This window comes from Lolium rigidum, chromosome 4, assembly GCF_022539505.1.
Source record: "Lolium rigidum isolate FL_2022 chromosome 4, APGP_CSIRO_Lrig_0.1, whole genome shotgun sequence".
Taxonomy (NCBI): domain Eukaryota; kingdom Viridiplantae; phylum Streptophyta; class Magnoliopsida; order Poales; family Poaceae; genus Lolium; species Lolium rigidum.
The window spans coordinates 175,099,329-175,111,461 of NC_061511.1; the positions used below are offsets into that span (position 1 = coordinate 175,099,329).

General features: G+C 44.9%; 2 protein-coding genes across 6 annotated transcripts; one reads left to right on the top strand and one right to left on the bottom strand.

Annotated features, from left to right (window-relative positions):
• Nucleotides 1-2,226: 2,226 nt before the first annotated feature.
• LOC124706381 (dehydration-responsive element-binding protein 2B-like) lies at nucleotides 2,227-5,670 on the top strand. Of its 5 annotated transcripts, none has more exons than XM_047238050.1 (4): nucleotides 2,227-2,401; nucleotides 3,310-3,362; nucleotides 3,473-3,566; nucleotides 4,434-5,670. In XM_047238050.1, the coding sequence occupies exons 1-4, from the start codon at nucleotides 2,307-2,309 to the stop codon at nucleotides 5,389-5,391; spliced, it is 1,200 nt and encodes a 399-aa protein (XP_047094006.1). In that variant the 5' UTR covers nucleotides 2,227-2,306; the 3' UTR covers nucleotides 5,392-5,670. The 5 variants fall into 5 exon arrangements, with proteins under 5 accessions (XP_047094006.1, XP_047094007.1, XP_047094008.1 ...); XM_047238051.1 differs by having other exon boundaries at nucleotides 3,476-3,566; XM_047238052.1 differs by lacking the exon at nucleotides 3,473-3,566 and having other exon boundaries at nucleotides 2,334-2,401.
• Nucleotides 5,671-6,275: 605 nt separating this feature from the next.
• On the bottom strand, nucleotides 6,276-11,817 carry LOC124706383 (sorting nexin 2B-like). The gene is made up of 5 exons (XM_047238053.1): nucleotides 10,864-11,817; nucleotides 8,745-8,954; nucleotides 8,397-8,657; nucleotides 7,264-7,350; nucleotides 6,276-6,503 (listed from the first exon to the last, which is right to left on the bottom strand). Exons 1-5 carry the CDS (start codon nucleotides 11,800-11,802, stop codon nucleotides 6,411-6,413), a joined length of 1,590 nt encoding a protein of 529 aa, XP_047094009.1. The 5' UTR covers nucleotides 11,803-11,817; the 3' UTR covers nucleotides 6,276-6,410.
• Nucleotides 11,818-12,133: the final 316 nt, after the last annotated feature.

The window sequence follows — 12,133 nt, forward strand, 5'->3', positions numbered from 1 at the left end:
CTTCATGTAGGTTCTGGCCGTAGGAGCACATCAGCAGAATGCATCAACCGATGGCGTTGGAGTGAACACCGTGGAGTTGTTATCTAGAGGAGTCTCGATTTCCGAACAGAGCGACCAAGGTAGAGCTTTGCGGCGATTAGACTACCCATAGTGGGAAGAACATAGCTAGTAACATTAAGGCTGGTCATAGTGGGAAGTAACTTAGACTAGCAACATATGCCATGTTACTAGTCTAGGTTACTAACTTCATAGTGGGTAGTAACTTATATGTGGTGTCATGCATTGTGTCATTTGTTATGTTGTAGACTCATTTTACCTTGGGATGTGTGATGTTATGGTAATATAGCTAGTTACCACCTCACTCTCTTTCTTCATTTATTGGCATGCCATGTCATCAAAATGTCTTGAGATGTGTGATGTTACTAGCTATGTTACTCCCATTATGAGCAGTCTAACAACATGCAATGCCAACTAAGCACTTTGATGACATGGCATGTCATTAATTGAAGAAAGAGATGAGAGTGGCAAATAGCTATGTTACCATCACATCACACATTTCAAGAAAGAATGGCTCTACAACGTAATAAATATGACATTTATGTTACTATACCTATGATACTACCCGCTATGGAGGTAGTAACATAGGGTACTAACATGTACATGTTACCACCCTATATTACTCACCAATGTGACTAGTCTTAGTATAGACTGATTATGGGGTTAGTGAAACCAGAACTAGCCGCCAAGCACTAGTCCATCTTCATCCGTGCGTCGTGCCTCGCGATCGCTAACCCTAAATTTATGATGTCATTAATTGACGAAAAGGAGCACTGCAACCTTTTGTCGGTCCAATCAGCACACTACGTGAGTTCCACAATCTAATGGCCAAGTAGAGTCAGGTAGAGCGTAGCAATTCTACAAATACTCCAATAGACTGTTCATTGTCGATGCATATCCTTTTGAAAAAATTATCTATATTTTGTATGTAGTGCTTCAGGATTTGAGTCGGCAGGTCATGTTTTTTGCAGAATTGTTCGATTCTCAACAAGATACTGCGGTGCATCAGTTATAATGATTGTTCATTAGTTATATATTTGTAGTGAGATATACTACCTCCGATTCAAGGAATAAGGCGTCCTTGTTTTACGTGTTTTTCGTTTGACTAAGTATTACTTTAAATATATAAAGATTGGTTGTATGAAATTAACATTAGAAAGTGCTTTTCAATATGAATCCAACGATACTAATTATACATAATATAATCAAGATTTTGTTGCTCAATTTTTATAGTCAAAGTTCGTCTTGGAATACGCGCGGATTTTGTTTTATTCCTTGGGACGGAGGTAGGAAGGCCTATGGGTCCCATATTTGCCTTGATGCTTAGACTGCTCATAGTGGGAGTAACTTAGGTAGTAACATCACACATTTCAAGATATTTTGGTGACATGGCATAGCAATAAATGAAGAAAGAGGGGGAGGTGGTAACTAGCTATGTTACCATAACATCACACACCCCAAGATAAAATGAGTCTACAAACTAATAAATGAGGCTTTGCATGATACCATCTCTAAGTTACTTTCCACTATGAAGATAGTAACATGGACTAGTAACTTATGCATGACACCACCTTATGTTACTCTCCACTATGAGCAGCCTTACTGCTTAAGGAGAGAAGTAACTAAGTAGAACAGGATACCTTGAGTACTTCAGAGTATGGGTGTACGAAGAAAGTGCCCCCGCCTTGATGCTTAAGGAAAAAGTAAACACTAGTCTATGTACGCGCATCGATGGTTCGATCATCTCCCTTCTTCGTTCTTGCACACGACTCACTGACTCGAGTCCAAGTCCAGCCGCCACAACACACAGAATCTCACAATCCAACGTGTCATCCCGGCTACCCACGTGTCACCTCCCTCTCGACGCAGCCAACACCCCGCACGCCACACCCGGTCCCACACGTGGAGCCCACCCACCCAATCAGCACCAAAAGCACACAATAAAAAACTGCAAGTGGGACGCAGAGTTTGCTTCGGGACCAAGTCTCGCGAACCTTCCGCGCGCGCCACGGCACCGCTCACGTCACGCACCCCTTCCACGCGGGCCCGGTCGCCCCAAACCGTGCCCGAGTGAGCTAGATAGTTCCGTGGGCGTCCGGCTATAAATTGGCGCCGCACCACGGGTTCCTGAGATTTCCGACTTTTCCTTCTCCCCTAACCTTCCTCTACAACCCTCTCGATCCGCGAACGAAAATATCGGCGACGACGAGATAGCGAGCCCCGGAGCCGCGGCGGTCCTCGGATCGGCCATGACGGTGAACCAGATGGAGGCGGCCGCGGCGGCGGCGGCCGCCGCGCTGCCGTACGCGCCCACCTTCGAGATCCCGGCGATCCAGCCTGGAAGGTGAGATCTTTTTGCCCGGAACCTGCTCTTGTTCTGCTAGGGTTTCGTTGTACTGTTTTCGGGGGTGAGGTCCGATCCGTCGGGGGTTGGCCTGATTCGTGGTGTGGAGGTTGGGATCGAGGGTTTCGGTGGCCGGATCGGCGCTGTTTCGCCGGTGTCGGGGCTTCTGTTGGTGGGATTTGGGGTTAGGGTTTCAGATCTGGTTGGTGTTCCTTAGAATAGGGAGTCCCTTCTTATAATTGGTGATTGTTGGGGTCGTAGTCCTTCAATTGGGTGCTGTTGCGAGTCATCCTTGTTGGGTGAAATCGAAATCAGGCCCCGAAATTGGGGGTTCTTCTGTACTTCAGGTTGATACTGGGGGATGCTTGTGTACTTCAGCTATGAACTTTTTCTGGTCAGGGATCTTGGTAAAACAAGTGTTAGTTCTGATTTATTCTTGTTGCTAGCTGTGAAATTGTTAGTTTTAGTCAGCACCATCTCCACAGGAACGTTTGTTGGAGTTCATCGGCCGGTTCCTTTCCTGGTTTAGGAGTAACTGCACTCAGTACTAACTCAACATGAACGTGTATTGTTAACTACTAAGAACTCCCTCACTTGTAACTAGAAGTGAAATTGTTAATTTTAGTCAGGACCATCTCCACATAACAGGACCGTGTATAATTGACTATTTGTTCATGGGTTGGTTGCGTTTCTGGTCTAGAATTAATGTTTACTGCACTTCAGTCAGTACTAACATAACAGGACCGTGTATAATTGACTACTATGAACTCTCTAACTTGTTTTGGTGCTGTTGGTCTTAACTTGTTGATGTACTCTGTATCAAATTGTTGTCTTGTTTGTCAGTTTTCTTGGTATATCCAGTGTCTGATACGTGTTGTACCTGTTTGTCTTGTCTTTTCGGTAACTAGAACATGTGGAGCAGAGGCAAATACCCGGAGTCATGTTTTCGTCGAACAAATAGGTATGCTGCTTTGATCACTCTCGTGCACAAAAAAACATGAAGTATGACTGAGATGGGTACCTCGCTTATGACGCTCGAAGAACCAGCTCAAGTAACTGTTTGTGTTTCAGCAGGAAGCAGTGCTCTTCCCTGTAATGAATATGCACTCTGGGCGCAGCAGAACCCCAAGGGACCTGCGCCGTCAGTGGCTGCGTCTATTCTGCGGTGTGTTGAACCGTTCCGTGTCTGGCTGCTCTATTTATTGTAGAGCATGTGAGCTATGACTATGAGTTCTAGCTGACTGTTGGCCAGTTCATCTCTGAACGTTTGAATAGTTGATTCTGAGTAGTTGTTTGATCTGTGGTCTATCTGTTGGTTTATGGTATCACTTTCTGTGGATGTGGTCTCAATCAAACAGACTGCGAACTTTCAACTGTTGTTAAGTTGCTCGAGAGACCATAAGTAAAAGATATAATGATAAACAAAATTTTAGACTTGTAGGGCTCTTTATTTTCTTTATTTCTGGTTAGTTGATTCTAAGTACCAGTTGTTTTCATCTGTGGTCTAAAAGTTGGTTTATGGTATCACTTTCTGTGGATGTGGTCTCAATCAAACTGACTGCGAACTTCCAACTGTTGTTAAGTGAGAGACCATAAGTAAAAGATATACTGATAAACAAAATTTTAGACTTGTAGGGCTCTTTATTTCTGGTTAGTTGTAACACAATCTTAAGTTCGGAATACTTCAATGAGCAGATGTAATGATTAACACTGGTAGTCATTTTTTGTAGAAATTGTATGCTGTTAGTTGTTGCAGTCTTGGGTTTAAGATGTGTTATGTAGCAGTGGAGATGGCACGTCTGTAGGCAAGTGATTACTTGTCAATCTGCACCTGTTCCTGTGGAGATGGTTTGTCAGTGGCACCTAGTTTTGTTAGTCGTTTGAACTGAACGTTTCTGTGGAGATACTGTCTTTTAGTTGTAGTAGGTTTTGTCATTTTGTGTACTTTTGGTTGATTGATTTTTTTACTTGAATTGGGTGAATGAATTACTGAAGAGAATCAAAGTACTAACTGCTATTCCTTGTTATGCAGGAAAAAGCGACCTCGGAGATCGCGTGATGGACCTAATTCAGTCTCTGAGACGATCAGGCGATGGAAAGAGGTCAACCAACAGCTGGAGCGTGATCCATCAACTGCAAAGCGGGCGAGGCGGCCACCAGCAAAGGGCTCAAAGAAGGGCTGTATGCAGGGGAAAGGCGGGCCTGAGAATACACAGTGTGGGTTCCGTGGTGTAAGGCAACGTACATGGGGCAAGTGGGTTGCTGAAATTCGGGAACCGAATCGGGTCAGCAGGCTCTGGCTCGGAACGTTCCCTACTGCCGAAACAGCGGCTCGAGCTTACGATGAGGCAGCCAGGGCGATGTATGGTCCACTGGCCCGCACTAATTTCCCGCTGCAGGATGGACAAATTCCTGATGTGGCTGTACCAGCTGCCACTCAAGGTGTTCTACTCCGTGGTTCAACATCATGCCAGTCTACCACAACATCTAACCACACTGACATTGCGTCTTCCGCACATAATTGGCTTCAAGCTCATGAGATTTCAAGTCCAGTGAGGTCTCAACAAGATGTGCTGGAATCTGTCATCTCTGACTGCGGCAAACAAGATTCTGTTCCTGAAGCTGGCTCAAGCACTTCAAGGAGCACATCTCAAGAGGATGTTTTTGAGCCATTGGAGCCCATTTCCAATTTACCAGATTGGGAGGATGAAGGCTTTGATATTGAAGAGCTGTTGAGAATGATGGAGGCCGACCCAGTGGAAGCTGAGGCTGCAACTGGGGGCTCCTGGGACGAGTGCCAGGACGGAGCCAACACTGTCGCAGAGATGACCCAACAGGAACCTCTGTACCTGGATGGCGTTGACCCAAGCACGCTGGAGGGCATGCTACAGTCTGCTGATCCCTTGCCAGTGTGGATATCAGAGGACCGGAACATGTACAACCCTGGCTTCCATGATGCTGAGCTAAGCGAGTTCTTCGAGGGGTTGTGATTCCTTCAAGCGGCCAAGCCATGTTTGTGGCGTTTGGTCGGCTTAGCGCATCTGCCAGACACATTGGTGTTGCTTCTGCTCCAATGAAGAAGATCAAACAGTCAACCGGATTGGATTCCTTGGCAGAACTAATAAGCTTGTTAAGCTAGATTTTTGTGCTTTGTTTGTAGTTCTGTTAGGCATGGAAACTTTATGTTTCAAGAAAATTCGTGTATGACGATCTTTGGAAGAGAAGTGAAATGAAAGAAAAGAAGTGAATGCCATGCATTTCCTTCACCATATGCTGGTCTCCTATTTATTTTGTTCAGTTTTGTTGCTGGTGTTCTGCTTCGTTTTATGTCGTTTATCTGTTGTGCTGATCTGAGGCACGATAACCGTAGTGATAAGGTCTGGAAAACAAACGTTTGCCCGAAGAGGTTTGAATCAATAGTAAGAAGATTACCACCCATCCAATTTTAAGGCCACTTTAAATCGATTTGAGATTCCCTATCAGCGACTTCCCATTTAGTACAGAATCCGAAATAACAAACAGGAATAGGAGGTTAATCGGGCAGGAACAAATAAATCTAAAGCAAATCTCAATGCGCTATGAAATCAGGAATAGGAGGTTAATCGGGCAGGAACAAATAAATCTAAAGCAAATCCCAATGCGCTACGAATATCCGAACAGAACTTTTAATTTGACAAATCTGGCCCGGTTCTTTCCTTGCGTAAAAATCAAACCTGATCACAAAACAATCATCTTTCCTGTCGCTAGTGAGAACTAGACTAACGTTTCACTTAAGTTGTGTACCTTCCTGATTGCAGTTTCCCGTTTAGTAGTGAAATTTTAGTTGGTTGAGAGAGTTACAGAAATTCCACACAATCAAGAATAAGCACAAGTGAACAACAAACCGCCAGCCATCTGAGCTGAGACAGCTGATATATAACTGAGAAAATATTAAATGGGTCCATCTTTCTTCTATTCGCAATGCATCCTAAAATTACATTGTACATACACGCATCCAATAAACCACAGACTAAGATGTCATGTTATCTGATCTTCGCCCATATCCGCTTGTCTCCTCCGCTACCGTCTCCCAACCATCAACTATTTTCTCTGCATATGCCGCCTGTGTACATATCAAATAAAAATATTCTGTCAAGAACAGGTTTAAACAGGAGTATATTATATTATTATGTATAGAAGGAACCACTAGAATCAAGGGTAAACATTTGCAGAGCTGCCTGGAAACAACAAAATGAAGCAGATGATATACCATTAAGAGATCTACTCACTGTCAATTCTATTCGTTACTTTATTTTGACGACACAGACATTTTTTTAGCTAAAAAGGCTACACATTGAGAACGCTGATTTCCAAAACTGAATCGTTGTGCTCTCTGTTTGCCATCCTGAAACAGTAGCCTGAAGGTGCCTGGTAGTGTTGCGGAAGGACCTGTCCATGCCGGGATCCTTGGTCCATGAGATACCAGAATGCTTAATGATTTCACCGAGGCAAAGATGCAGGAGTTCGCACAGGGCAATGAGGAGTCAGCATCACAGCCCCGCATGCTTTAGCTAAATTTGGTTGTAGTACTTATGTGTTTATTGTTTCTCCAATTGCCCAGTTATAGATTATTGTCACCATCTTTCCAGTGAATTAATAAAACCCCAATGTTTCTCAGAAAACAAAAAAAATCTGGGCAGCAGGCTTAGCATGCGTCATCTACTCCAGAAAGTACTTGGTGAGCAAATTCTAGTCTATGTAACAATTAATTATCTAATCACTAAGGTACAGAACAGTGCCATGTAATAGTCCTGACAAGGTTTTCTAACTAGGGTCGTTTGCACAAAAGAGCTAATGCAATGTTCGGATATCTGAAATAATACCTGGCTTGTAACATATCCTTTCAACATCTCCAGGAAATCTTCCCTCCTTTCTCTGTCTAATCTGCTGAGTTCAACTTTGTTATTTTCCTGCATAATATGTGTAAACAAGAGTAAGATATCTGCCACAAATTTGAAATATTCATACATTGGGCACCTAAGCAAAGCTGCAAAAAATAAAAAGCACAATGCTCAAAACAAGTTCATCGAAGGAAACAAAGCTACGGCCGCCACTGTAATATTGGCCACCTACGGGCCAGTAAGGACCTCTGCTCAGAACACACACAAAATCCTGTCTTCTGGGTGAATTCCAATGAAATTCTAAATGGGCCCTGGAGGGTTTCATTGCACTAGTTGCACATTATGATTCATGCAAACAGATAAACAAGAAATATATATGGCATGCTCACAAAGTAGGAAGATCAATGATATTTCCTATGCTGGCTCGACTAGTAGTTCCAATTATACGACCGAATAGTTGAAATAGAGTAAAATGCATCGGAGGTCCTAATCTTTTCCAAAGGTGTAGATTTGCTCCCAATTCTCCAAAACTGCACATCTGGATCCTAAAAGTATTTAAGTTGTTCACCACAGGTCCTATGCTCAATTAGCTTTGGGTTGCACGCGCGTGGAGGTTTGACCCCCGCCACGGCGCCACATAGGCAGTATTTTGCACAAAACGCCCTGAAGCGGCAGAAGAGAGGGGCCACAGAATTAGAAGAGACAACTTTTTAGGTGGGTTTCAACTATTAGCACCAGGTTAGAGTTAATATGTGTTAAATGATTTGCAAATATAGGTATAGGAAACACCATACTGTTACAGTTGACATGACGGGGAGTAGTATCTTACACAATATAAGATATCAACTGAAGTAAAATGTTCAACAAAGTTATTAACTAGCTCAACTAGAAACTTCAACACGGAAGTGGCAGAATCTATCTATTCCAAAGCTGAGCTAACTCTTGTTAGAAACTGATTCCTTGCAAAAGCAAAGAAACTAATGATATAACATATCATCACACTTTTATCAGCTAAAAGTAGTACTGATGCTTGCACAGCCACTGGCCTTGTCATGCTCATTGCTAGTTATGAAAGCATCCATCAGTTTATCTTTGATAAAATGCATGCCAGTTACCTTGATTCTCTCATATTCCCTTAACGCGCAGCACTTAGCATCTTCAGTAGCCCTTATTGTTTCCCTCAGCTCTTCAACTTTCCTCAGCCTAGTTCTATCACCACCAAACACTTTTGATGACGCAGCTTCGAGTTTCTCAATCCTTGATTGTAGTGATGCAAGGTCTGACATAAGCGTTTGTACAGTTAATAATGCACTTGCCCGGTCAGAAAATGCAGTATGGACAGAGAGCATAATCCCCAAATGTTCATGCAAAGTATCCTGCAAAAAAGAAACGAGCCATGGAATATAATTACTTGATAGCTATGGAAGTTTCTAAAAATAGAACTGGAGGAATTGAAATAGTACCAGATATTTAACAGTTTGTGTATTTAAATCTCGACATGTCCTGCTAGCTTTGACAGCTGCTGTGGCTATACGTTTGCTGTCAACAGCTCTTATCCTCTGAGAATCATACATTGCTTCCTCCGTCTCGAACTTTGTAAGTTTGACAAATGCCAATCCAAGAGCACCCATTGTGTCACCCATATCTTGCTGAGCCTTGACAAGTGCTTCAGCCTATGAAATAGAAACAAAGAGAACTCATAAACCAATGATAAACTATTTCAAACCGCACCAGGTGTATACTACCAAGACTTCCTCAAAAGCTTCCACCAAATTTTTGTATGCACCCTTTGGCATGAAGTAACATTATTCCAAGTTAAATACCCCATCATTTATTCGCTTCATGCTACCAGGTCTTTTATCTTACAACTGCTAGTAGTGTGGTCCTAGGCTCAACTGACATGATCATTCCCTCCAGTGTATAACGTTGGTGCAAATTCTGGATCAAATTGAGAAACGACACCCAAAAGAACTCCATCTATGAGAAAACAAACGCTTGTCCAAGCATAGATATATCAGAAACAAAAAAAAGACTACATACTGGGGATAGGCACAGTACCACAATGGCCTTTACAGATAGGAAACAGAAGGTTTGCATAGGTCACTTTAGAAATATTTAGTACTAGTTGACTGCAGTGAAGCGACTCTAAAACCTGGATGTCTCTACTAACTCGTCCCGCATACTTATCCAAATTTATGCATTTTCAGCACTGAACTAACTGCAACATCATAGCATCCATATGCTGTCCTATCAATCTCATACCTCATATAATTGGTGTGCAATGCTACATATTGGGGGTGTATGTATAGGTCATGATATAATAAATATATTGGTAGTATTGAAGGGGTATATTACAGCAGGGAGCAAAGTAGGTCCATAAAGTTGATGAGCTGGCTCATGTGTTTGGCACACTAAGAACAATAAAGTAAGTACTTCATACGATTGCAATCATTTGTGGGTAGACTATTAGAGGCATAAGTGAAGTAGTGAACAAATGAGACCAAGACTTGCAGGATGTAACATCTCTGTGTAATCAAGCATGGCGGCAAATGAACAGTTTTTTTATGACCACGAGACAGAGGGAGTACCACCTTTCTGTTCACAAAATTAATTGCAGTGCACTTCTACCTATATCTGATTTCTACGTGTGGTAATAAATTCCCATTTGTATTTTACCAATTTTCCATCTAAGATGTGATTTTTCTTCCCTTCCCATATCTTCTTCGTCCATGAGCTCACATAATTTAGTGCTGAACTACATGAAACCTTACAAATACAACGATAAATGTACTCATACTACATTAAATGCTTCCCTACAGTAGCCCACCTCATTTGCTTCTGAACTCATGCCAAGTTGGCTCTTGTATCTTGCGTGAGATAAAAGTTGCAATTTTTTGAGCAAACATTTTTTGAGCAAACAAAGAACTAAGATACATACGTCGAAGTGGTGGGTTCTTGTATCTATCTTTGTGGCCCTAATATTTCCGAACCCCAATGACAAGCTGATTGGTAAACACAAAAATAAGACACAGCCTAAGACAAACCTAATTGGGAAGATCGTTCCATCAGATGATCTGAGCATTACCGGCATTCTAGTTCTACACAAAATGACCAAGCGCAACACTACTTAAGACCCTTAGTATCGTAGTATGGTATAAATAGTAATTACAGGACAGTGCTACAATTACATGGGCATTGCGTGACTTGCATCGAAAGATTGCAACTTTTGCCCTCAATACAAATAGTGATATATGGTGACCACAAATACGTTGATACATCGTAGAACGCACATCAAAAACCTAAAGACCACAACCTATTCCTTAAGAACCCGGAGCTTTTTCGCTCCCGCAATGCACCACACTATCTTCTTGCATTGGTCGAACATGTATGGAGGAGAATGTTTAGATAGTTGAACACCGTAGTTTTTTAATTAGATAATGGAGAAGAGCAATATTGTTCAACAAACAGAGTGTTCAGAAATTAGAAAATTTGAGGCATTTCATCACTCAACTAATAAAAGCAGCTTAAAAGTTTTGACTATGGGCAGAACTAGTTATAATCCTAGCTAAATTAGGAAATTACCTGCTGGGATGCGCTATTGAGTTGCTGCTCCCAATCCTGCACCTTCTGCTTCTTCTCGAGGAACTCCTTGTCCTCCTCCACGAGCGGCGGCTTGACACCACCCCAGTCCGTGACCACGGACTGCTTGAGCTCCTTGAATATCCGGAGCAGGTCCCTCCCTCCCTTGGCCGGCTGCACGACGTCCTGCGGCGGCGCGACGGCGTCCTCCCCAAGCAGCTGCCTTGGCAGCCGCGCGGCGCCGTCGAGCATCCTGGAGGCGACGTCGGTGCTGGTGGGCAGCGGCATCCTGCCCTCCGCCTGCAGGAAGACGCGCAGCTCGTCGCTGGGCCCGATGGCGGGGTGCTCGGCGAGGCGGCAGAGGTACCGCTCGAGGGCGGCGCGGCGCTGGGCGACGAACTCGTCGCGCTGCATGACCTGGCTCTCGACGGTGTTCTTGTCGGGGCGCGGCGGCACGAAGTGGCCGCGGAAGGCGTCGGCGAGGCGGTCGGCGAGCGTGACGAAGTCGCGGAAGCGGCGGCGCACGGCGTGGCGGCGGCCGGAGGGGAGGGCGGCGCTGGTGACGAGGTAGGAGACGTAGGTGGGCGCGGATCCGGAGACGAGGGACGTGGCGGCGGGCTCGGCCGCGGTTTCTGGGTCCGAGACGGCGATGTGGGCGTAGGAGGACGCGGCGGCGCGCGCGGATCTTGGGGTGGCTGGGGAGGAGGCGGCGCGCGGGGAGGAGGCGGCGGCGACGTCGGCGTAGGAGGGCGGGTCGACGAAGGAGGAGGAGGCGCGGGAGAGCGGGAAGGCGGCGGCGGTGGGGGCGGGAGGGGAGGGGGGTGAGCTGGAGAGGAGCGGGTCGAAGGTGGAGGCCACGGAGGCGTAGTCGGAGGCGGCGGCGAGGGGGAGTGACTCCATGTCGCCGTCGCCGGTGCCGGCGAGCGGCGACGAGGACATCATGGCAAGGGCTACGGCGAGGAGAGAGGCGAGCGTGCCGGACAGTGGAGGATGTGCAGGCGGAGACGAAGACGAAGGTTCCGGCGGTTTGTTGCGGTGGGGTTACCGCGTCCGCGTGGTTGGGATAGAGGACACCATCACGTGGCAGATGCGGACTACGAGCTGGGCTTACCGTGCACGGAAGGAACAGCAAGCCCCAACCGCATTAAAAACACTCCACTTTGGATTAAGCTTAAAAGGTGTCTACTATTGAGATCCTACCCAACTGAAAAACTAAAATGCATTATAAGTGGGATCCACTTGTCTCTAAAAAAGTGGGATCCATTTGACAGCC